General features: G+C 44.4%; 1 protein-coding gene across 3 annotated transcripts; it reads left to right on the top strand.

Moving 5' to 3' along the window:
* The first annotated feature begins 382 nt into the window (after positions 1–382).
* Positions 383–15,640, top strand: LOC138674969 (protein mono-ADP-ribosyltransferase PARP12-like). Of its 3 annotated transcripts, none has more exons than XM_069762852.1 (14): positions 383–759; positions 2,328–2,463; positions 4,770–5,154; positions 7,000–7,299; positions 7,386–8,066; positions 8,269–8,331; positions 8,415–8,538; positions 8,648–8,810; positions 9,006–9,126; positions 9,346–9,442; positions 9,873–9,984; positions 10,065–10,195; positions 10,382–10,533; positions 11,370–15,640. In XM_069762852.1, exons 1-14 carry the CDS (start codon positions 485–487, stop codon positions 11,657–11,659), a joined length of 3,030 nt encoding a protein of 1,009 aa, XP_069618953.1. In that variant the 5' UTR covers positions 383–484; the 3' UTR covers positions 11,660–15,640. The 3 variants fall into 3 exon arrangements, with proteins under 3 accessions (XP_069618953.1, XP_069618954.1, XP_069618955.1); XM_069762853.1 differs by having other exon boundaries at positions 10,065–10,142; positions 11,370–11,504; XM_069762854.1 differs by having other exon boundaries at positions 427–759; positions 7,386–7,514.
* Positions 15,641–22,202: the final 6,562 nt, after the last annotated feature.

Raw genomic sequence — 22,202 nt, forward strand, 5'->3', positions numbered from 1 at the left:
ACACTGCACAGTACCACTCCTCCTGTATATATACACTGCACAGTACCACTCCTCCTGTATATATACACTGCACAGTACCACTCCTCCTGTATATATACACTGCACAGTACCACTCCTCCTGTATATATACACTGCACAGTACCACTCCTCCTGTATATATACACTGCACAGTACCACTCCTCCTGTATATATACACTGCACAGTACCACTCCTCCTGTATATATACACTGCACAGTACCACTCCTCCTGTATATATACACTGCACAGTACCACTCCTCCTGTCCTGCTTGCTCAGCTGATGCTGTATGGTGACAGTCAGATCCTGGGAGCCCTGTGTTCCAGTTTCGTTTCTCGGCTGACCTGTGCAGGATCCTCCCTCTTCAGGATGAATAAGCATCTCAGCCATCAGGTTACACAGTCTCTCCAGACACACAGCTAAAGAAGGTCTTATTCTATAAGGCCCAAATATAAAGGCCCTGGTGCCATGTCGGACCCCACAGTCACCGCTTTTCTGACCAAGCTGCTTTGCTCACAAGGTGGTCGGATTCCCAGAGATCAGTTGTCTGGATTCTTGAAGCTTCCTCCAGAGCAGATTGAGCAAATTCTGCGTGATGAACCCCAGAAGTTCTCGTTGGTTGGGGATCTTGTTCTGGCCCGAAACCCTGTGAGAATCTGCCCTAAATATCTGAAGGATGAAACAGAGGAGGAGTGCGACAAGCTGCACCTGTGCCGATACTACCTGCAGGGCAAGTGCAAGAGGTGGGTGACCGGGGAATAATGTACAGGACGGGAGGTGGTGACCGGGGAATAATGTACAGGACGGGAGGTGGTGACCGGGGAGTAATGTACAGGACAGGAGGTGGTGACCGGGAAATAATGTACAGGACAGGAGGTGGTGACCGGGGAGTAATGTACAGGACAGGAGGTGGTGACCGGGGAGTAATGTACAGGACAGGAGGTGGTGACCGGGGAGTAATGTACAGGACAGGAGGTGGTGACCGGGGAGTAATGTACAGGACAGGAGGTGGTGACCGGGGAATAATGTACAGGACGGGAGGTGGTGACCGGGGAATAATGTACAGGACAGGAGGTGGTGACCGGGGAGTAATGTACAGGACGGGAGGTGGTGACCGGGGAATAATGTACAGGACGGGAGGTGGTGACCGGGGAGTAATGTACAGGACGGGAGGTGGTGACCGGGGAATAATGTACAGGACGGGAGGTGGTGACCGGGGAGTAATGTACAGGACGGGAGGTGGTGACCGGGGAATAATGTACAGGGCAGGAGGTGGTGACCGAGGAGTAATGTACAGGGCGGGAGGTGGTGACCGGGGAGTAATGTACAGGACAGGAGGTGGTGACCGGGGAGTAATGTACAGGACGGGAGGTGGTGACCGGGGAGTAATGTACAGGACAGGAGGTGGTGACCGGGGAATAATGTACAGGACGGGAGGTGGTGACCGGGGAATAATGTACAGGACAGGAGGTGGTGACCGGGGAGTAATGTACAGGGCGGGAGGTGGTGACCGGGGAGTAATGTACAGGACAGGAGGTGGTGACCGGGGAGTAATGTACAGGACAGGAGGTGGTGACCGGGGAGTAATGTACAGGACGGGAGGTGGTGACCGGGGAGTAATGTACAGGACAGGAGGTGGTGACCGGGGAGTAATGTACAGGACAGGAGGTGGTGACCGGGGAGTAATGTACAGGACAGGAGGTGGTGACCGGGGAGTAATGTACAGGACGAGAGGTGGTGACCGGGGAGTAATGTACAGGGCAGGAGGTGGTGACCGGGGAGTAATGTACAGGACGGGAGGTGGTGACCGGGGAGTAATGTACAGGACAGGAGGTGGTGACCGGGGAGTAATGTACAGGACAGGAGGTGGTGACCGGGGAGTAATGTACAGGACAGGAGGTGGTGACCGGGGAGTAATGTACAGGACAGGAGGTGGTGATCGGGGAGTAATGTACAGGACAGGAGGTGGTGACCGGGGAGTAATGTACAGGACAGGAGGTGGTGACCGGGGAGTAATGTACAGGGCAGGAGATGGTGACCGGGAGTAATGTACAGGATAGGAGGTGATGACCGGGGAGTAATGTACAGGACAGGAGGTGGTGACTGGTGATTATTATCGGTGACCAGTGAGTATCCCACTCTTGTATGATTGGCATAGAGGGTTTATAACAAGTAGAGTAGAATTTTTTTATTTTGAATATATTGTTACATGTGAGAAAGTGTTTAAAAATGAGAAGTGCGCTGTCATTATCATACATTGGTTTAGATAAAGCATCTCAGCATGAAGTTTTATGTCTTAATTCTGTTCCAGCCTTCAGTGCAAATTCTCACATGACATTTTATCAAGTCATAACCAGTCCACCTTAAAAGCCCAAGGGGTCAGCGGACTGAATGAAGATGAGCTAAAGGTTCTCCTCTACCAGAATGACAACCAGATGCTGCCGGAGGTCAGTGCAACACAGTAGCGATAATAACAAATCTGTGAGCAAAGTATGAGTGTCAGTGACTAGGGACTGTGGGCGCCTACCCAATCCTTTAAACTAGGGGAGCTCTAGTCTATCCCTGTCTGCCAGATTACTCCTAAAGGGGTAGATGCAGGAGTCGCGTACCTTGCTATCCTGTTATGTTAAACCTTATTTGTCCCCTTCCCCACCCAAGGAGCTGTAAGATCAAAGTGTATAGGATAACACTAACTATTCAAACAAGTGAAGATGTACTGGGATGAATAAAAATTACAATCATACAAAATACACTCACCAAACAGAGTAGAACACGGGAGGTATAGAAAGGAGAAAACAAATAGGAGAGGATGAGGATGTGCACATAAACTCCAAGCAACTATCTCCTGCAAAATAATCCAAACACCTACTCACACCACAAACTTCACCTCCAACTCCAGAACCAGGCAGTAAAAACTAACACTGGCAATCCCTAAGTGCTGGATGTGAGTATATATAGCAGAGAGTAGTGGCCAACACTGAACAGCTGAGACAATCCTGGGTGAAGAGCTCCTGAGCTTCTACAGAACAGATATAGGCTACGTTCACACTAGCGTTGCGCCGCCCTGCGTCGGCGACGCAACGCACGAAAAAATGCGCGCGTTTTGCGACGCGTGCGTCGTTTTTTGACGAAAATCGGACGCAAGAAAAATGCAACTTGTTGCGTTTTCTTGCGTCCGACGCTAGCGTCAAAATCGACGCACGTGTCGGAAAACGCACCTAGAAAAACGCATGCGTCCCCTATGTTAAACATAGGGGCGCATGACGCGTGCGTCGCCGCTGCGTTTCCCCGCGTTTCCCGACGCAGCGTCGGGAAACGCTAATGTGAACGTAGCCTAACCATTGCGCTGCCAGCAAGGAAAAAAAACTGCATTGTTTAATAAGATGGTGAAGAACTTCCAACCAGTGCAGGAGTTTGTGAAACCAGATGCCATAATTTTCTGGCCATTCTCTGTTGCGGTGTCCCCATGACAATAAGAATCATTCTGCATATGATTCATACAATGTGTCAGGTGAAAGAACAACGTGCATTAATCAGCTTCTAAAAAGAGAATAGAATGGAAACTGACAACAAGATAAGGGATTGGTACATTTTAATTTTAATCATTAACCAACCTCAATATCCTTACCCACAAAATCTATTATAATACTGCCCCTGTGTACAAGAATATAACTACTATAATACTGTCCCTATGTACAAGAATATAACTACTATAATGCTGCTCCTATGGAATATAACTTCTATAATACTGCCCCTATGTACAAGAATATAACTACTATAATACTGCCCCTATGTACAAGAATATAACTACTATAATACTGCCCCTATGTACAAGAATATAACTACTATAGTTCTGCCCCTATGGAATATAACTACTATAATACTGCTCCTATGTACAAAAATATAACTACTATAATGCTGCCCCTATGTACAAGAATATAACTACTATAATACTGCTCCTATGTACAAGAATATAACTACTATAATACTGCTCCTATGTACAAGAATATAACTACTATAATACTGCCCCTATGTACAAGAATATAACTACTATAATACTGCTCCTATGTACAAAAATATAACTACTATAATGCTGCCCCTATGTACAAGAATATAACTACTATAATACTGCCCCTATGTACAAGAATATAACTACTATAATACTGCTCCTATGTACAAGAATATAACTACTATAATACTGCCTCCTATGTACAAGAATATAACTACTATAATACTGCTCCTATGTACAAGAATATAACTACTATAATACTGCTATGTACAAGAATATAACTACTATAATACTGCTCCTATGTACAAGACTATAACTACTATAATACTGCTATGTACAAGAATATAACTACTATAATACTGCTCCTATGTACAAGAATATAACTACTATAATACTGCCCCTATGTACAAGAATATAACTACTATAATACTGCTCCTATGTACACAATATAACTACTATAATACTGCTCCTATGTACAAGAATATAACTACTATAATACTGCTCCTATGTACAGGAATATAACTACTATAATACTGCCCCTATAATACTGCTCCTATATACAAGAATATAACTACTATAATACTGCCCCTATAATACTGCTCCTATATATAAGAATATAACTACTATAATACTGCCCCTATGTACAAGAATATAACTACTATAATACTGCTCCTGTATACAGGAATATAACTGCTATAATACTGTGGTTTACGTATACCAATGTATCTTCCTCTTCTCCTGCAGATTTGTGTGAAGTATCTACATGATACTTGTGATCTCGGTCAGGCTTGTTCGCGACTTCACGTTTGCGGTTTTTTCACACGAGGAGAATGTAATCGGCGGCAGTGTATTCGCTCTCATCACCTCCTGGAGTCCAGCGCTGACCTGTTACTCGCCCGCTCTCGAATGTCTCAGGTTTCGGTACAGAACTTTCAGATGCTTTGCACGGTGAAGCACAATGAACGCTTCCAGTCACTGAGTGAATCGGGAAAGAAGAGTGAGGAGAAGGGAAACCCTGCAGCACGGAGAGGCCGAGGAAAAGGAAGAGGAAGACACAGGAATAATAAGAAAGGCGATTCTCAGAATGAAACACGAAGCAAGAGCCGAGGCCGACAAGGAGATAGAGCAGGTGCCACTACGTATTTCTGGTGGAAGCTTTATATATACTGATATTATAGTTTGCAGGAGGTTATACAGTGGGTACGGAAAGTATTCAGACCCCTTTACTTTTTTCACTCTTTGTTTCATTGCTGCCATTTGGTAAATTCAAAAAAGTTCATTTTTCCTCATTAATGTTCACTCTGCCCCATCTTGTCTGAAAACAACAGAAATGTACAAATGTTTGCAAATTTATTAAAGAAAAATTGAAATATCCCATGATCATAAGTCTTCAGGCCCTTTGCTCAGTATTGGGTAGAAGCCTCTTTTGAGCTCGTACAGCCATGAATATTCTTGGGAATGATGCAACAAGTTTTTCACCCCTGTATTTGGGGATCCTCGGCCATTCTTCCTTGCAGATCCTCTCTAGTTCCGTCAGGTTGGATGGTGAACGTTGGTGGACGCCATTTTCAGGTCTCTCCAGAGATGATCCATTGGGTTTAGGTCAGGGCTCTGGCTGGGCCGGTCAGGAATGGTCACAGAGTTGTTCTGAAGCCGCTCCTTTTGTATTTTAGTTGTGTGCTTAGGGTCATGGTCTTGTTGGAAGGTGAACCTTCAGCCAAGTCTGAGGTCCAGAGCACTCTGGAAGAAGTTTTCATCCAAGATCTCTCTGTATTTGGCCTCATTCATGTTTCCTTCAATGACAACCAGTCGTCCTGTCCCTGCAGCTGAAGAACACCCCATAACATGATGCTGCCTCCACCATGCTTCACTGTGGGGATTGTATTGGGCAGGCGATGAGCAGTGCCTGGTTTTCTCCACACATACTGCTTAGAATTATCACCAAAAAGTCTATCTTCATCTCATCAGACCAGAGAATCTTATTTCTCATAGTCTGGGAGTCCTTCATGTGTTTTTAGTAACCTCTATGTGGCTTTCATATGTCTTGCACTGAGGAGAGGCTTCCTTCGGGCCACTCTGCCATAAAGGCATGACTGGTGGAGGACTGCAGTGATAGGTGACTTTGTGGAACTTTCTCCCATCTCCCTACTGCATCTCTGGAGCTCAGCCACAGTGATCTTGGGGTTCTTCTTTACCTCTCACCAAGGCTCTTCTCCCACGATTGCTCAGTTTGGCTGGACGGCCAGGTCTAGGAAGACTTCTGGTGGTCACAAACTTCTTCTATTTAAGGATTATGGAGGCCGCTGTGCTCTTAGGAACCTTGAGTCCTGCAGAAATTCTGTTGTAACCTTGGCCAGAGCTGTGCCGTGCCACAATTCTGTCTCTGAGCTCCTTGGCCAGTTCCTTTGACCTCATGATTCTCATTTGGTCTGACATGCACTGTGAGCTGTGAGGTCTTATATAGACAGGTGTGCGCCTTTCCGAATCACGTCCTATCAGATTAATTACACACAGCTGGACTCCAATGAAGGAGGAGAACCATCTCAAGAAGGATCACAAGGAAATGGACAGCATGGGACTTACATATGAGAGTCTGTGCAAAGGGGCTGAAGACTTATGACCATGTGATAGTTCAGCTTTTCTTTTTTATTCAGTTTTCAAAAATGTCTACATTTCTGTTTTTTTCAGTGAAGATGGGGTGCAGAGTGTACATTAATGAGAAAAAAATGAACTTTTTTTAATTTTCCGAATGGCTGCAATGAAACAAAGACTGAGAAATGTAAAGGGGTCTGAATACTTTCCGTACCCACTGTATGTATTTGATCCCTTTGGAACCCCAGTGATTAATTAAAACTTCTCCCTGAACCTTCGCCCCTTCTCGATACTCCATTTTGGATCACATTTGCTTGTATTACAGCCCTATTATGAGGCTGAATGATTTTTCAGATATTTATAATATTGCAATTCATTTTAGGGTCCAATTTCCGGGGAAGATCAAGCAGCCGAGCAATGTCAGAGAATGGAGAGCGGTATCTCAGCTGGTCTGGAGATGATGATGAGGAGGCTGCGCCTGCAAAAAGTCAGGCTGATAAGATAATGGAAGATTGGTTTAGTCCTACACCTGCCCGGTCAGATGATGGAGGGGCTTCATTGCTGCACACAGGGGTCAGAGCTTCCCCCATTATCCCACCATTGATGTCAATAGGCATCCACCACCCAACATCAACCGTAACCACTATATCACCACCTGCACCTCAAGTGTCTTCTCAGCCAGGTACGTCCCCTGTCGGGTCTCCCTAAGTATATACTGCTGAGAAAAATGTTTCTAATTTAACAATTAATCCATCATTTTGTCCACAGGAGTCCCAGCCGGTCTCTTGACTCTAGCTTCCACCACATCTGTCCCTCAGCTGAAGCCAGCCATTACACCAGTGACCACCACACATCCATTTAATACTCCTCGAAAACCAGTTAATCTTCCTAACAAAGGTCCGTCAGTTGTGGATTATAATAATCCAGTGTCCCCCTCAACGGTTAAACCACCCAGTGTTACGCCAGTGCCACCTTCGAGACCAAACAGAATAGTTGATTCTTCTATGAAAAGTTCATCTTTTACCAACCCATCAATCCCTCTTGATTTGACAGCCATCAGACCAGTAACCACTTCAGAAAGTAATGCCACTGCTCCGACATCATCTCAAGTAAAATTAGTTAATCCTCCTACGATATATCCTCCTGTGCCTTTGAAGAAACCAGTGATCACCTCAAGTCCATTAATCCCTCAACCAGTATCTACCATTAAATCAGTGACTCCCCCAGTAGCAAGCCCTTACATTGTCCCATCTGCCCCACCTCCATCATATCCCAAACTGGAAAACTCTACCACAGAAGGTCCACCTGTTCTTCATGTAAAACCAGTCCAGTCCAGTCCCAGGTACCAGCCTGTGCTTGATGATAAGCCGATATCGAGGGCAGGTGTTCGAGAAGATTTAGTGACTGCAAAGCCTACATATTCTGACCTTCAGACATCACCAAAGAGGGGTAAGTACATGGAGTGTGCAGGGTGAAGTCTCCGAAACCGCACATAGTGGTCCTACCTGGGTCTCTGGCATAATTGGTGTCCATTGCGCCATCTTGAAATATTATTTGGTTGGTTATGACTTTGGTGATAGTCTCCAGGACATGAAATACTGATGATATCATCATGTTCATCAATTTATGATGTTTTTCTTGTCTTGTTCAGTGGAGTCCGACAAAGTTCCGGAGATCTGTATCCCACATCTTTGGAAATACTGCAGATTAGGAGGTATTTGACTCCCGGGAGGATAACTAGATTTAGGCTTAGATCATTGGATGTGCAGGTAACGCTCGGTTCTCCTATATTCCCAGGTCGTTGCCCGGAAATGCATTACTATTTGCCGTACCGCTGGCAGATTAACAAAGGAACTGACTGGGAAGACGTTCCCAACATGGAGGAGGTTGAGAAATGTTACTGTGACCCAAAGGTTGACAGGTACGGGTCGTCCAGAACCGAGTGTTAGATTATAATGTGTGTATGTGACAACTAAAGAGGAACTCAATGTAGAATCACCTGGTAACTTCTTCCCACTTATCCTCCGCAGGGTTCCTCTGATTGACTTTCTGACCATGAGATCAGGCGGGCACCACGTTCGTCGTCTCTCCACCGTATCATCGGTCGTGAAGCCGTCTGAATATGTCCTGACCACTGAGTGGCTGTGGTACTGGAGGGATGAATATGGCAGCTGGATACAATATGGCCAATCTGTAAGTGGGCAATTAATAATGGGCGATCCTCGGGCGGAGCTGTAGGATGGGCCGAAAGAGTTGCAGCACCCAGGAACTGGATCCTGAAACGGCGTGAGAGGTCTCCCGGTCCCACATGTGATAGATGGGGGCAGGGGTAGTGCTAGAGAGCAGAACTTCAAGGAATTATATTTTCAAATTTTTTCCTCCTCTTAGAATATGAAACAAGTGAGCTCCAACATATTGTCGTCAGACCTGGAGAACGTGTATCTCCCTGATCCAGTCGCTGTTATACCTTTCACGGCCGGCAACCAGAAATATGAGATCGACTTCCGAGGTACGGGTGCGATAAATGGCAGCGGGATCGATGTGCGACTCTGGATAGACACACGTGCATCCCGAGATTATAGTCACTGACTGAGGATCCCACCACATCTGCTGGAGGTTTCTCCAAGCATCGATGACTCTGACTGTCAATAATGAGGATGACAGAGATACTGTGGAATACCACGATACAATGTGACGTCTCCCTTTAACAATTTTTTAACCTTTTCAGTAATGAAGCAGAAGAATATTCAGTACAAGACGGAGAAAGACGTGCGCAGGAGACCGAAATTTCTGAGCTTTGAAGATGTGAAATTATTGAGAGGAAGGTAAACTCCTCATGAATGTATGTATGCATAGGTATACAGAGTTGTATGGTTTACTAATGGTGGCACTTTCATCGTGAGACACCACATGCTTGCAAGTTATTCTTCCTGCTGACTATGGCCGACCTCTGTGCATCGCCCGTGCCCTGGCCCGGCGATGTCTATTATTCCTTCACTAATAATTCCAGGTCCGGCTCACACGTCGCCTCAGATTCCCACCTTCTCCTGTGCTGTCTCAGGGTTCCCACTAACTCACAGCTGAACCTCCCTGAGCTTCCGGGTCCTCACCCGCTGAACTGTCCTTATGGGATCCACTCAGCAGCTTTCCTTTCTGATTACTCTCTTGGTGCCTTTGTTTTCTACAAATCAAATCAAAATCAGCTGTGGTGTGGAGACCCCGTTACCATTTTATTCCCTTTTTTTTTTCTTTCAGCACAAGATCGGCAGCAGCTAAGTCCCCCTTGAAATCAGGAACGTCCCCCATGAGCACTGACATCTACCCCAAGAGCTGGGACCCTGAGGCCATGCCGGAGATCGGCTGTAAGGTAGTGTGCGGAATCCCTATGACGTGTGACTGGAGGACAAAGGACAAGAGAGGTCACGCATCTTCTTCTATCCTCTGTAGAAAGTTCTTGTCTCAAACACATCCAGCGAGTTCTCAGAAATCGTCAGCAGCTTCTTCAAGACGGTCAGCGGGCACGAGGTAAAAAGGATGTGGCGTCTCCAGAACCCAACTCTGTGGCAGGTGTTCCAGTGGTACGTCCGCTCTTCACCCTCACATCTGGAGGGGAATAATCATGTGCCCCTGAAAGGGAGGTAGATAAGTGCTGGCGCTGTACCAGGATGCCCCTTTCATTTTGGGTGGCAGGGCCTTAGATAGGGGTCCTGTTTCTTCAGTATGGTGGGGGACCCTGTTTTGTAATTTTGCTTTTTACTTTTAAGGCAAAAGGAACAGATGAAAAAAGTGAATCCGGGACGAGACGTGAAGGAGATCCGATCATTTCATGGCACGGAGAGAACGCACATCGAAACCATCTGCAGTCAGAATTTTGACTGGCGCATCTGTGGCACCCATGGCACCGTGTATGGGCAAGGTGGGCCACAGTTCCTAGGGGGGGCTGCTTGTTTTTCTGTGGGGGGGGGGGGGGTGCCAATTACCCAGAGCGACCTTGACTTTTGTAGCCAGTCACATGCCCCCAGCATCTAAATGGAGGCAGGTCCCTTTTACGAATGTTGTTACATAGTATCATGATGTATCGGTACGGAGGAAGCTTTTCCGGTTAGTTACTTTGTGTTGTGGGCTCTACTGGTGAAGCCAGGGCAGTGTAAGAAGCACGGACCCGAGGCGATGATGCAGCATCACATGGATCAGAGAGGACTCGGACAGCAGGGTCTGCAAGACGGCAGATGGGCTGGTGAAGAGGCAAGGAGTAGATGAAGCTGGAGGCTAGAGCAGAGAGGTGTATGGAATCAGGTGTTGTGCAGCAGGAAGTAGTTGTTGCAGGAAGGCAGCCAGGAGTGGCCGGGAGGATAATTACCCGGCTCGTTAGAGTCTACAGAAGGTGAGGCATATCTGCAGAAGCTCAGGGTAGCTGGGTGCTATGCCATCCTGAATACTCAGGCAACACATGGGCGCCTGAGCTGGCCTTATAAGATTTTGGGTGATGACATCAGCTATGCCATGCAGAATAACTCGGCACGGAAAGAGGGAGCCATAGGAGAAGGGAGCAAGGTCTGGCGCTGGAACAGGTGAGTACCACTATGTTTCCAGTTGTAACACGTCTCAGTAAAGTACAAGTTGTGGCTCTCCAGCCTTGTACAACCACAACTCCCAGCATGTCCTGACAGCCTCGGCTTTCCATCATGTGTGATATATTACTGACGCCATCACTCAGGAGTTTCTTGTAACCTGTAGTCGTTCTCCCCATAGGAAGCTACTTTGCCCGAGACGCCTCGTACTCCCATAACTACTCCACACCGACATCTAGTGGGACACGGGCGATGTTCGTAGCTCGCGTGCTGGTGGGAGACTACGTAACGGGAAACCCTCAAATGAAGCGTCCACCACTGAGACCCGGCAGCAGCTCGCAGTACTATGACTCCTGTGTGGACAACATCTTCAGCCCCTCCATCTTTGTGGTGTTCGAGAAGCATCAGATCTACCCGGAATATCTCCTGGAATATGAAGAAGAGCAGAAAAAATCCTGCATCGTCTGCTGAGCACCACACAGTGAACCCAAAGTAGGGGCAAACCTCAATACAACAGTGTGCATTGCATCTTAGGAGATGGAGAGGTTTTATATGATTGGTAAAAACATTACATCTCCCACAATGCATCACATCATAGAATCCTAGAATGTTAGAGATGGAAGGGACCCCGGGATCATCATGTCCAACCCCCTGCTCAATGCAGGAGTCACTAAACCATCTCAGACAGGTGTCTGTCCAGCCTCTGAAGACTTCCATTGAAGGAGAACTCACCACCTCTAATGGCCGCCCGTTCCACTCATTGGTTATTGTCACTGTCAAAAAGTTTTTTGTAATATCTAATCTGTGTCTTCTCCCTTTCAGTTTCATCCCATTGCTTCTCGTGTTTCCATGTGTAGATGAGAATAATGATGATCCCTCTACACTGTGACAGCCCCTCAGATATTTGTAGACAGCTATTAAGTCTCCTCTTTATCCTTCTTTTTTGCAGCTAAACATTCCTAGATCCTTTACCCATTCCTCATAGGACATACTTTGCAGTCCACTCACCATCCTAGTCGCTCTTCTCTGCTCTTGCTCCAGTTTTTCAATGTCTTTTTAAAAATGTGGAAATGCGGTGCCCAGAACTGGACCCAGTATTCCAGATGAGACCTGACCAAGGAGGAGTAGAGGGCAATAATGACTTCATGTGATCTAGACTCTATGCTTCTGTTAATACATCCTACAACTGTGTTTGCCTTTTTTTGCTGCTGCATCACATTGCTGACTCATGTGCAGTCTGTGATCTATTAGTATACCCAAGTCTTTTGCACACGTGCTGTTGCTTAGTTCTGTTTCTCCCATTCTGTAGATGTAATTTTTGTTTTTCTTGCCCAGATGTAGAATCTTGCATTTCTGTCTGTTAAATACTATTCTATTATTTGCTGCTCATTGTTCAAGCTTCTCTAGATCCTTCTAAATCCTTTCTCTGTCTTCTCTATTGTTAGCTATCCCTCCTAGCTTTGCATCGTCTCAAAATCTGATTAGATTACATTCAGTTCCCTTATCTAGATCATTTATAAAAATGTTGAACAACACTGGGGCCAGGACAGAGTCTTGTGGTCCCCACTTGTAACACTGGGGCCAGGACAGAGTCTTGTGGTCCCCACTTGTAACACTGGGGCCAGGACAGAGTCTTGTGGTACCCCACTTGTAACACTCTTCCAAATGGATGTGCAACCATTTATTACCACTCTTTGAGTACAATCACTAAGCCAGTTATGAATGCAACTAACCGCAGCCTTGTCAATCGTACTTGGTCATTTTTTCAATAAGGATTGTATTAGATACTTTATGAAATGCTTTGCCGAAGTTGAGATTTACTATATCTACCACATTTCCCTGATCCACCCAGTCAGTGATTCCATCATAGAGGGACATTAGATTAATCTGGCATGACTTGTTTGGTACAAACCCATGCTGGCTCTGGTTAATTACTGTATTTTTATCCAAGTAATTACATGTATGCTGTTTAATAATTTGTTCAGAGATCTTTCTTGGTATAGAAGTAAGTCTCACTGGCCTGTAATTTCCTGTCTCTATCTTTCCTTTTTTGAAGATAGGGATAACATTAGACCTTCTCCAGTCTTCTGGGACTTCTCCTGTTCTCCAGGATTTTTCACAGATTCTGGCTAGTGCTTCTGCAATTTCCTAGCTCTTTCAGTACCCTAGGAGGTAAATCATCTGGGCCAGGAGATGAAAATTCTTGTAAATTAGCTCAGTGTTCCCTCACCATCTTTCTGTTTATAGATAGTGTGGATTATTTCTTTGATGGCACCGTGAAGATCAGTTGATGTTACATTTGCTTTCTTAGAAAACACAGATGCAAAATAGGAATTTAAAAGTTTGGCTTCTCAACATCATTATTGACCACTTCACCCTTTTCATCCTGTAAAAATCCTATAGCATCTCTTTTTCTTTTGATTTTGACATACCCCCAAATCCTTTTTTTTTTTACTGCTTTTGGTCTCCCTTGCAAGCCTCACTTCATGACTGGCTTTAGCTCTTCTAACTCTTGTCCTGCATTCCTTGCAGGCAGCATTATATTCTTCTTTAGCGATGCCCCCTCTTTTCATTTAATAAACGTTTTATATCAGAACGTAACATACAACCACTGACCACCAGTGGGCAGCAAAGAAAAATATTAATAAAGATGACAGCAGCTCTATGTGTGACTAGAGTAGAAGTCATAAAATGATGTATGAGTGTGCCGCCTCTAACATAAAGGTTTCCTAGTGGAGATCTGGCTTTGGAGGAGCATAATGTCCTTACCCTGAACGGATTCCTGGGTGAGGGGAATACTTTAGTCCTGGGGTTCACCCGAGGGCGTCCTGGGGGTGCCGGAGCCCCTGGGTGAGGATTAGTGAGGTCATCATGCCGGCGTGGTGACATCATTCTTTGGGATGAGCTGACATGCCCCTTTATGTACATGGGGGTAGTCGGGCCCAGTGGGTAGTCGGGACCAGTGGGCACCGAGCGGCCTCTGCTCACCCTGCACAGCTCTGGTGCTTCCAGTTTTCTGGAAGATTTCCAGTCCAACTCTCGTATATCTGGACTCCGGTCTGGCTTTTGTGATTATAGCCCCTCGATCTCAGACAGGTCGGGGGGCAAAACGCTGAATATGTTCAATAAATCAGTGGATTATTCTGAAACTTCACTGAAGATTCGACAGAAATCAGAAACTAGAGAAATCTTAAAGGGATTCTCCACAGGGGAGGCGACCTCTGACCCTCCTCACCGTGTACCCCCACGACTGGGAGTGTCCACCATGGAGAACCTGCTAATGGCTCCGCCGAGTCTTACAGACCCTACAGCCGACGTTAACCCTTTTATGCCCACGACCTTCTATAAAGAGATTATTGCTGAGTCATTGTATTTCTGTTTAAACTGAGACATAAAGGGGGTCCTCCCAGATTACTGGGGGCTACTTGTACAGTGTCATCATTGTGGTCAGACAGGAGACCTGTAATATATACTTATTTTGTATATTTATTTATTCAGGACTTCTTACCAGATGCGATACTCTAAAGAAAAGGTCCCAATGTTTCTTATAAAAAAATGTAGTGGTTTGTTGGATTGTCCACCAAAAAAAGCATAATTACAGCAAAACATAAAATAGATGAAATAGTTACAAAGAGACTGTCCAATTATCCATATCAAAGTTTGTTCCCCATCTTTCCTGGGATCCTGAATGGTACATTGTATCTGGCTGTGTCAATAGCATGGCTGAATGAAAAGCACGTGGTTAACTCACATACCCGCTGTCCGTACAATCTGGTACCCATCTGGTGTCCGTGTAAAGCATGTGTCCCCCTTCCTGTGGGTCATGTGGCTATATACGTCCCACATAGCACGTATAGTTCTCTATATGGCGTCACCATCTACCCAGGAATAACACATGTAATGTCAGCTAAACCTTCCACGGAGCAATGTGCTCACAACAGAACTGAGAATAAGAATCAATAACCAATAATTCATATTTCACAATTCCCCCCTTTTGAGGGTGACAGACATTAATTGGAACCTCAAAGTAAATACGTTCATCATAATATGATCATCTTTCTTCTTTGGCAAAATAATGTAATGTTAATAATAATATCAAATTATTGTTGTACGTACTCCATAACATAATGATATGAATTGATGTTCTGGTCGCCGTGACTAATATTCATATAAAATGCATAATTATACTTCCCAAAATCTAAATGGAAGCAACTCAGGTCCGATCATCATCATCTGATGTCATCTGGTCTTCATCTTGATGTTTTCCCTTCTTCTTCTTGGTTCTTTTTTAAAACACAGTCTTGAGCGAGTATGCTCGCTCATTACTAATGATAATTCCTTTGTAATAAATGCATGGCATAGTAATAAATAATAAATGTAATAAATGAAAAAACATTTATAAATAAATAATAAAGGTAATAAATGCCTGCATGGCATGTAGATATTGTATTATCTGTGTGTCATGTGTCAAAGTCCATAAATTCAAATGTTGATAAGAAAAACAAAGTCCATAGATGAAATGTAGCTTTAATATCTGTGCAGTGTCACCTGAACTTACATGGGATCACCTTGGATATTTCTGGAATCCTCCATGTCATCCGCACTGGTCTTGAAGAAGGTGTGATGTCTTTTGTCAGCACAGCAAGGGTTAAAATGACTCTTCCTTGCTAAACATAACACCATAACCAGTCCTTAGTCCTAATACAGAGGGCACATGTCAGGGTTGTAGCTTCCAATTACCATATTGTTCACCAGCTTTCATGGAAGCTTTATAGGTGATAGGAAACCACTGGAACGGGATAAAAACGTGATAACAGTTCATTTTAGCATCATAGAATCATCATCCACTGCAGTCGTGGTTGTCAGTTTAGATCATCATCCACTGCAGTCGTGGTTGTCAGTTTAGATCATCATCCACTGCAGTCGTGGTTGTCAGTGTAGATCATCATCCACTGCAGTCGTGGTTGTCAGTGTAGATCATCATCCACTGCAGTCGTGGTTGTCAGTGTAGATCATCATCCACTGCAGTCGTGGTTGTCAGTGTAGATCATCATCCACTGCAGTCGTGGTTGTCAGTGTAGATCATCATCCACTGCAGTCGTGGTTGTCAGTTTAGATCATCATCCACTGCAGTCGTGGTTGTCAGTTTAGATCATCATCCACTGCAGTCGTGGTTGTCAGTGTAGATCATCATCAACTGCAGTCGTGGTTGTCAGTGTAGATCATCATCCACTGCAGTCGTGGTTGTCAGTGTAGATCATCATCCACTGCAGTCGTGGTTGTCAGTGTAGATCATCATCCACTGCAGTCGTGGTTGTCAGTGTAGATCATCATCCACTGCAGTCGTGGTTGTCAGTGTAGATCATCATCCACTGCAGTCGTGGTTGTCAGTGTAGATCATCATCCACTGCAGTCGTGGTTGTCAGTGTAGATCATCATCCACTGCAGTCGTGGTTGTCAGTGTAGATCATCATCCACTGCAGTCGTGGTTGTCAGTGTAGATCATCCACTGCAGTCGTGGTTGTCAGTGTAGATCATCATCCACTGCAGTCGTGGTTGTCGGTTTAGATCATCATCCACTGCAGTCGTGGTTGTCAGTTTAGATCATCATCCACTGCAGTCGTGGTTGTCAGTTTAGATCATCATCCACTGCACTCGTGGTTGTCAGTGGTGAAATGAATTGTAATTGACACAGTCTATTATTACTCAGAAATCAGATAGCATTCTTACCTTCTGGGACTTCTGGATAGCGGCTTTTTTCTTCTTGCAACTTTTGAGAATCTCTTGAATTTAGAAATATGAAAAGTCTTTATTAACTTAATTCTAGTATTTTGCTTGAAGTCTTCATTCCCTAATTTATACCAAATCTGGTAATTCTCCTGACCTATAATATCACAACGTACCATAACAATCAAGAATATCAATATAATTATTATCAGAATATTAACATGGAATTCATGTTTAGAATAATAAAACAATAATATATAATAATACATTATTAACCCCTTTACCCCCAAGGGTGGTTTGCACGTTAATGACCAGGCCAATTTTTACAATTCTGACCACTGTCCCTTTATGAGGTTATAACTCCGAAACGCTTCAACGGATCCTGGTGATTCTGACATTGTTTTCTCATGACATATTGTACTTCATGATAGTGGTAAAATTTCTTTGATAGTACCTGCGTTTATTTGTGAAAAAAACGGAAATTTGGCGAAAATTTTGAAAATTTCGCAATTTTCAAACTTTGAATTTTTATGCAATTAAATCACAGAGATATGTCACACAAAATACTTAATAAGTAACATTTCCCACATGTCTCCTTTACATCAGCATAATTTTGGAACCAATTTTTTTTTTTGTTAGGGAGTTATAAGGGTTAAAAGTTGACCAGCAATTTCTCATTTTTACAACACCATTTTTTTTTAGGGACCACGTCTCATTTGAAGTCATTTTGAGGGGTCTATATGATAGAAAATGCCCAAGTGTGACACCATTCTAAAAACTGCACCCCTCAAGGTGCTCAAAACCACATTCAAGAAGTTTATTAACCCTTCAGGTGTTTAATAGGAATTTTTGGAATGTTTAAATAAAAATGAACATTTAACTTTTTTACACAAAAAATTTACTTCAGCTCCAATTTGTTTTATTTTACCAAGGGTAACAGGAGAAATTGGACCCAAAAAGTTGTTGTCCAATTTGTCCTGAGTACGCTGATACCCCATATGTGGCAGTAAACCACTGTTTGGGCGCATGGGAGAGCTCGGAAGGGAAGGAGCGCTATTTGACTTTTCAATGCAAAATTGACAGGAATTGAGATGGGACGCCATGTTGTGTTTGGAGAGCCACTGATGTGCCTAAACATTGAAACCCCCCACAAGTGACACCATTTTGGAAAGTAGACCCCCTATGGAACTTATCTGGATGTGTGGTGAGCACTTTGACCCACCAAGTGCTTCACAGAAGTTTATAATGCAGAACCGTAAAAATAAAAAATCATATTTTTTCACAAAAAATATATTTTTGCCCCCAATTTTTTATTTTTCCAAGGGTAAGAGAAGAAATTGGACCTCAAAAGTTGTTGTCCAATTTGTCCTGAGTACGCTGATACCCCATATGTGGCAGTAAACCACTGTTTGGGCGCATGGGAGAGCTCGGAAGGGAAGGAGCGCAGTTTGACTTTTCAATGCAAAATTGACAGAAATTGAGATGGGACGCCATGTTGCGTTTGGAGAGCCACTGATGTGCCTAAACATTGAAACCCCCCACAAGTGACACCATTTTGGAAAGTAGACCCCCTAAGGAACTTATCTGGATGTGTGGTGAGCACTTTGACCCACCAAGTGATTCATAGAAGTTTATAATGCAGAACCGTAAAAATAAAAAATCATATTTTTTCACAAAAATTATATTTTTGCCCCCAATTTTTTATTTTTCCAAGGGTAAGAGAAGAAATTGGACCTCAAAAGTTGTTGTCCAATTTGTCCTGAGTACGCTGGTACCCCATATGTGGCAGTAAACCACTGTTTGGGCGCATGGGAGAGCTCGGAAGGGAAGGAGCGCAGTTTGACTTTTCAATGCAAAATTGACAGAAATTGAGATGGGACGCCATGTTGCGTTTGGAGAGCCACTGATGTGCCTAAACATTGAAACCCCCCACAAGTGACACCATTTTGGAAAGTAGACCCCCTAAGGAACTTATCTAGAGGTGTGGTGAGCACTTTGACCCACCAAGTGCTTCACAGAAGTTTATAATGCAGAACCGTAAAAATAAAAAATCATATTTTTTCACAAAAATTATATTTTTGCCCCCAATTTTTTATTTTTCCAAGGGTAAGAGAAGAAATTGGACCTCAAAAGTTGTTGTCCAATTTGTCCCGAGTACGCTGATACCCCATATGTGGCAGTAAACCACTGTTTGGGCGCATGGGAGAGCTCGGAAGGGAAGGAGCGCCGTTTGACTTTTCAATGCAAAATTGACAGGAATTGAGATGGGACGCCATGTTGCGTTTGGAGAGCCACTGATGTGCCTAAACATTGAAACCCCCCACAAATGACACCATTTTGGAAAGTAGACCCCCTAAGGAACTTATCTGGATGTGTGGTGAGCACTTTGACCCACCAAGGGCTTCACAGAAGTTTATAATGCAGAGCCATAAAAATAAAACAAAATTTTTTTCCCACAAAAATTATTTTTTAGCCCCCAGTTTTGTATTTTCCCTAGGGTAACAGGAGAAATTGGACCCCAAAAGTTGTTGTCCAATTTGTCCTGAGTACGCTGATACCCCATATGTGGGGGGGAACCACCGTTTGGGCGCATGGGAGGGTTCGGAAGGGAAGGAGCGCCATTTGGAATGCAGACTTAGATGGAATGGTCTGCAGGCGTCACATTGCGTTTGCAGAGCCCCTAATGTACCTAAACAGTAGAAACCCCCCACAAGTGACACCATTTTGGAAAGTAGACCCCCTAAGGAACTCATCTTGATGTGTTGTGAGAGCTTTGAACCCCCAAGTATTTCACTACAGTTTATAACGCAGAGCCATGCAAATAAAAAATATTTTTTTTTCCACAAAAATTATATTTTAGCCCCCAGTTTTGTATTTTTCCAAGGTTAGCAGGAGAAATTGGACCCTAAATGTTGTTGTCCAATTTGTCCTGAGTACGCTGATACCCGATATGTGGGGGGGAACCACCGTTTGGGCGCATGGGAGGGCTCGGAAGGGAAGGAGCATCATTTGGAATGCAGACTTAGATGGATTGGTCTGCAGGCGTCACATTGCGTTTGCAGAGCCCCTAATGTACCTAAACAGTAGAAACCCCCCACAAGTGACCCCATATTGGAAACTAGACCCCTCAATGAACTTATCTAGATGTGTTGTGAGAACTTTGAACCCCCAAGTGTTTCACTACAGTTTATAACGCAGAGCCGTGAAAATAAAAAATCTTTTTGTTTTCCCACAAAAATTATTTTTTAGCCCCCAGTTTTGTATTTTCCCAAGGGTAACAGGAGAAATTGGTCCACAAAAGTTGTTGTCCAATTTGTCCTGAGTACGCTGATACCCCATATGTTGGGGTAAACCCCTGTTTGGGCACACAGGAGAGCTCGGAAGGGAAGGAGCACTGTTTTACTTTTTCAACGCAGAATTGGCTGGAATTGAGATCGGACGCCATGTCGTGTTTGGAGAGCCCCTGATGTGCCGAAACAGTGGAAACCCCCCAATTATAACTGAAACCCTAATCTAAACACACCCCTAACCCTAATTCCAACGGTAACCCTAACCACACCTCTAACCCTGACACACCCCTAACCCTAATCCCAACCCTATTCCCAACTGTAAATGTAATCTAAACCCTAACCCTAACTTTAGCCCCAACCCTAACTGTAGCCCCAACCCTAACCCTAACCCTAGCCCTAACCCTAGCCCTAACCCTAACCCTAGCCCTAACCCTAGCCCTAGCCCTAACCCTAACACTAGCCCTAACCCTAGCCCTAACCCTAACCCTAGCCCTAACCCTAACCCTAACCCTAGCCCTAACCCTAACCCTAGCCCTAGCCCTAACCCTAGCCCTAATCCTAGCCCTAACCCTAGCCCTAATGGGAAAATGGAAATAAATACATTTTTTTTTATTTTTCCCTAACTAAGGGGGTGATGAAGGGGGGTTTGATTTACTTTTATAGCGAGTTTTTTAGCGGATTTTTATGATTGGCAGCCGTCACACACTGAAAGACCCTTTTTATTGCAAAAAATATTTTTTGCAATACCACATTTTGAGAGCTATAATTTTTCCATATTTTGGTCCACAGAGTCATGTGAGGTCTTGTTTTTTGCGGGACGAGTTGACGTTTTTATTGAAAACATTTTTGGGCACGTGACATTTTTTTATCGCTTTTTATTCCGATTTTTGTGAGGAAGAATGACCAAAAGCCAGCTATTCATGAATTTCTATTGGGGGAGGCGTTTATACCGTTCCGCGTTTGGTAAAATTGATAAATCAGTTTTATTCTTCGGGTCAGTACGATTACAGCGATACCTCATTTATATCATTTTTTTATGGTTTGGTGCTTTTATACGATAAAAACTATTTTACAGAAAAAATAATTATTTTTGCATCGCTTTATTCTCAGGACTATAACTTTTTTATTTTTTTGCTGATGATGCTGTATGGCGGCTCTTTTTTTGCGGGACAATATGACGCTTTCAGCGGTACCATGGTTATTTATATCTGTCCTTTTGATCGCGTGTTATTCCACTTTTTGTTCGGCGGTATGATAATAAAGCGTTGTTTTTTGCCTCGTTTTTTTTTTTTTTTTTCTTACGGTGTTTACTGAAGGGGTTAACTAGTGGGACAGTTTTATAGGTCGGGTCGTTACGGACGCGGCGATACTAAATATGTGTACTTTTATTGGTTTTTTTTTTTAATTTAGATGAAGAAATGTATTTATGGGAATAATATTTTTTTTTTTTTTTCATTATTTTGGAATATTTTTTTTTATTTTTTTTACACATTTGGAAAATTTTTTTTTAACTTTTTTACTTTGTCCCAGGGGGGGACATCACAGATCAGTGATCTGACAGTTTGCACAGCACTCTGTCAGATCACTGATCTGACATGCAGCGCTGCAGCCTTCACAGTGCCTGCTCTGAGCAGGCTCTGTGAAGCCACCTCCCTCCCTGCAGGACCCGGATCCGCGGCCATCTTGGATCCGGGGCTCGAGCAGGGAGGGAGGTGAGGAGACCCTCGCAGCAACGCGATCACATCGCGTTGCTGCGGGGGGCTCAGGGAAGCCCGCAGGGAGCCCCCTCCCTGCGCGGTGCTTCCCTGCACCGCCGGCACATCGCGATCATCTTTGATCGCGGTGTGCCAGGGGTTAATGTGCCGGGGGCGGTCCGTGACCGCTCCTGGCACATAGTGCCGGATGTCAGCTGCGATAAACAGCTGACACCCGGCCGCGATCGGCCGCGCTCCCCCCGTGAGCGCGGCCGATCGGCTATGACGTACTATCCCGTCCAG

Source organism: Ranitomeya imitator, chromosome 4 (assembly GCF_032444005.1).
Source record: "Ranitomeya imitator isolate aRanImi1 chromosome 4, aRanImi1.pri, whole genome shotgun sequence".
NCBI lineage: Eukaryota > Metazoa > Chordata > Amphibia > Anura > Dendrobatidae > Ranitomeya > Ranitomeya imitator.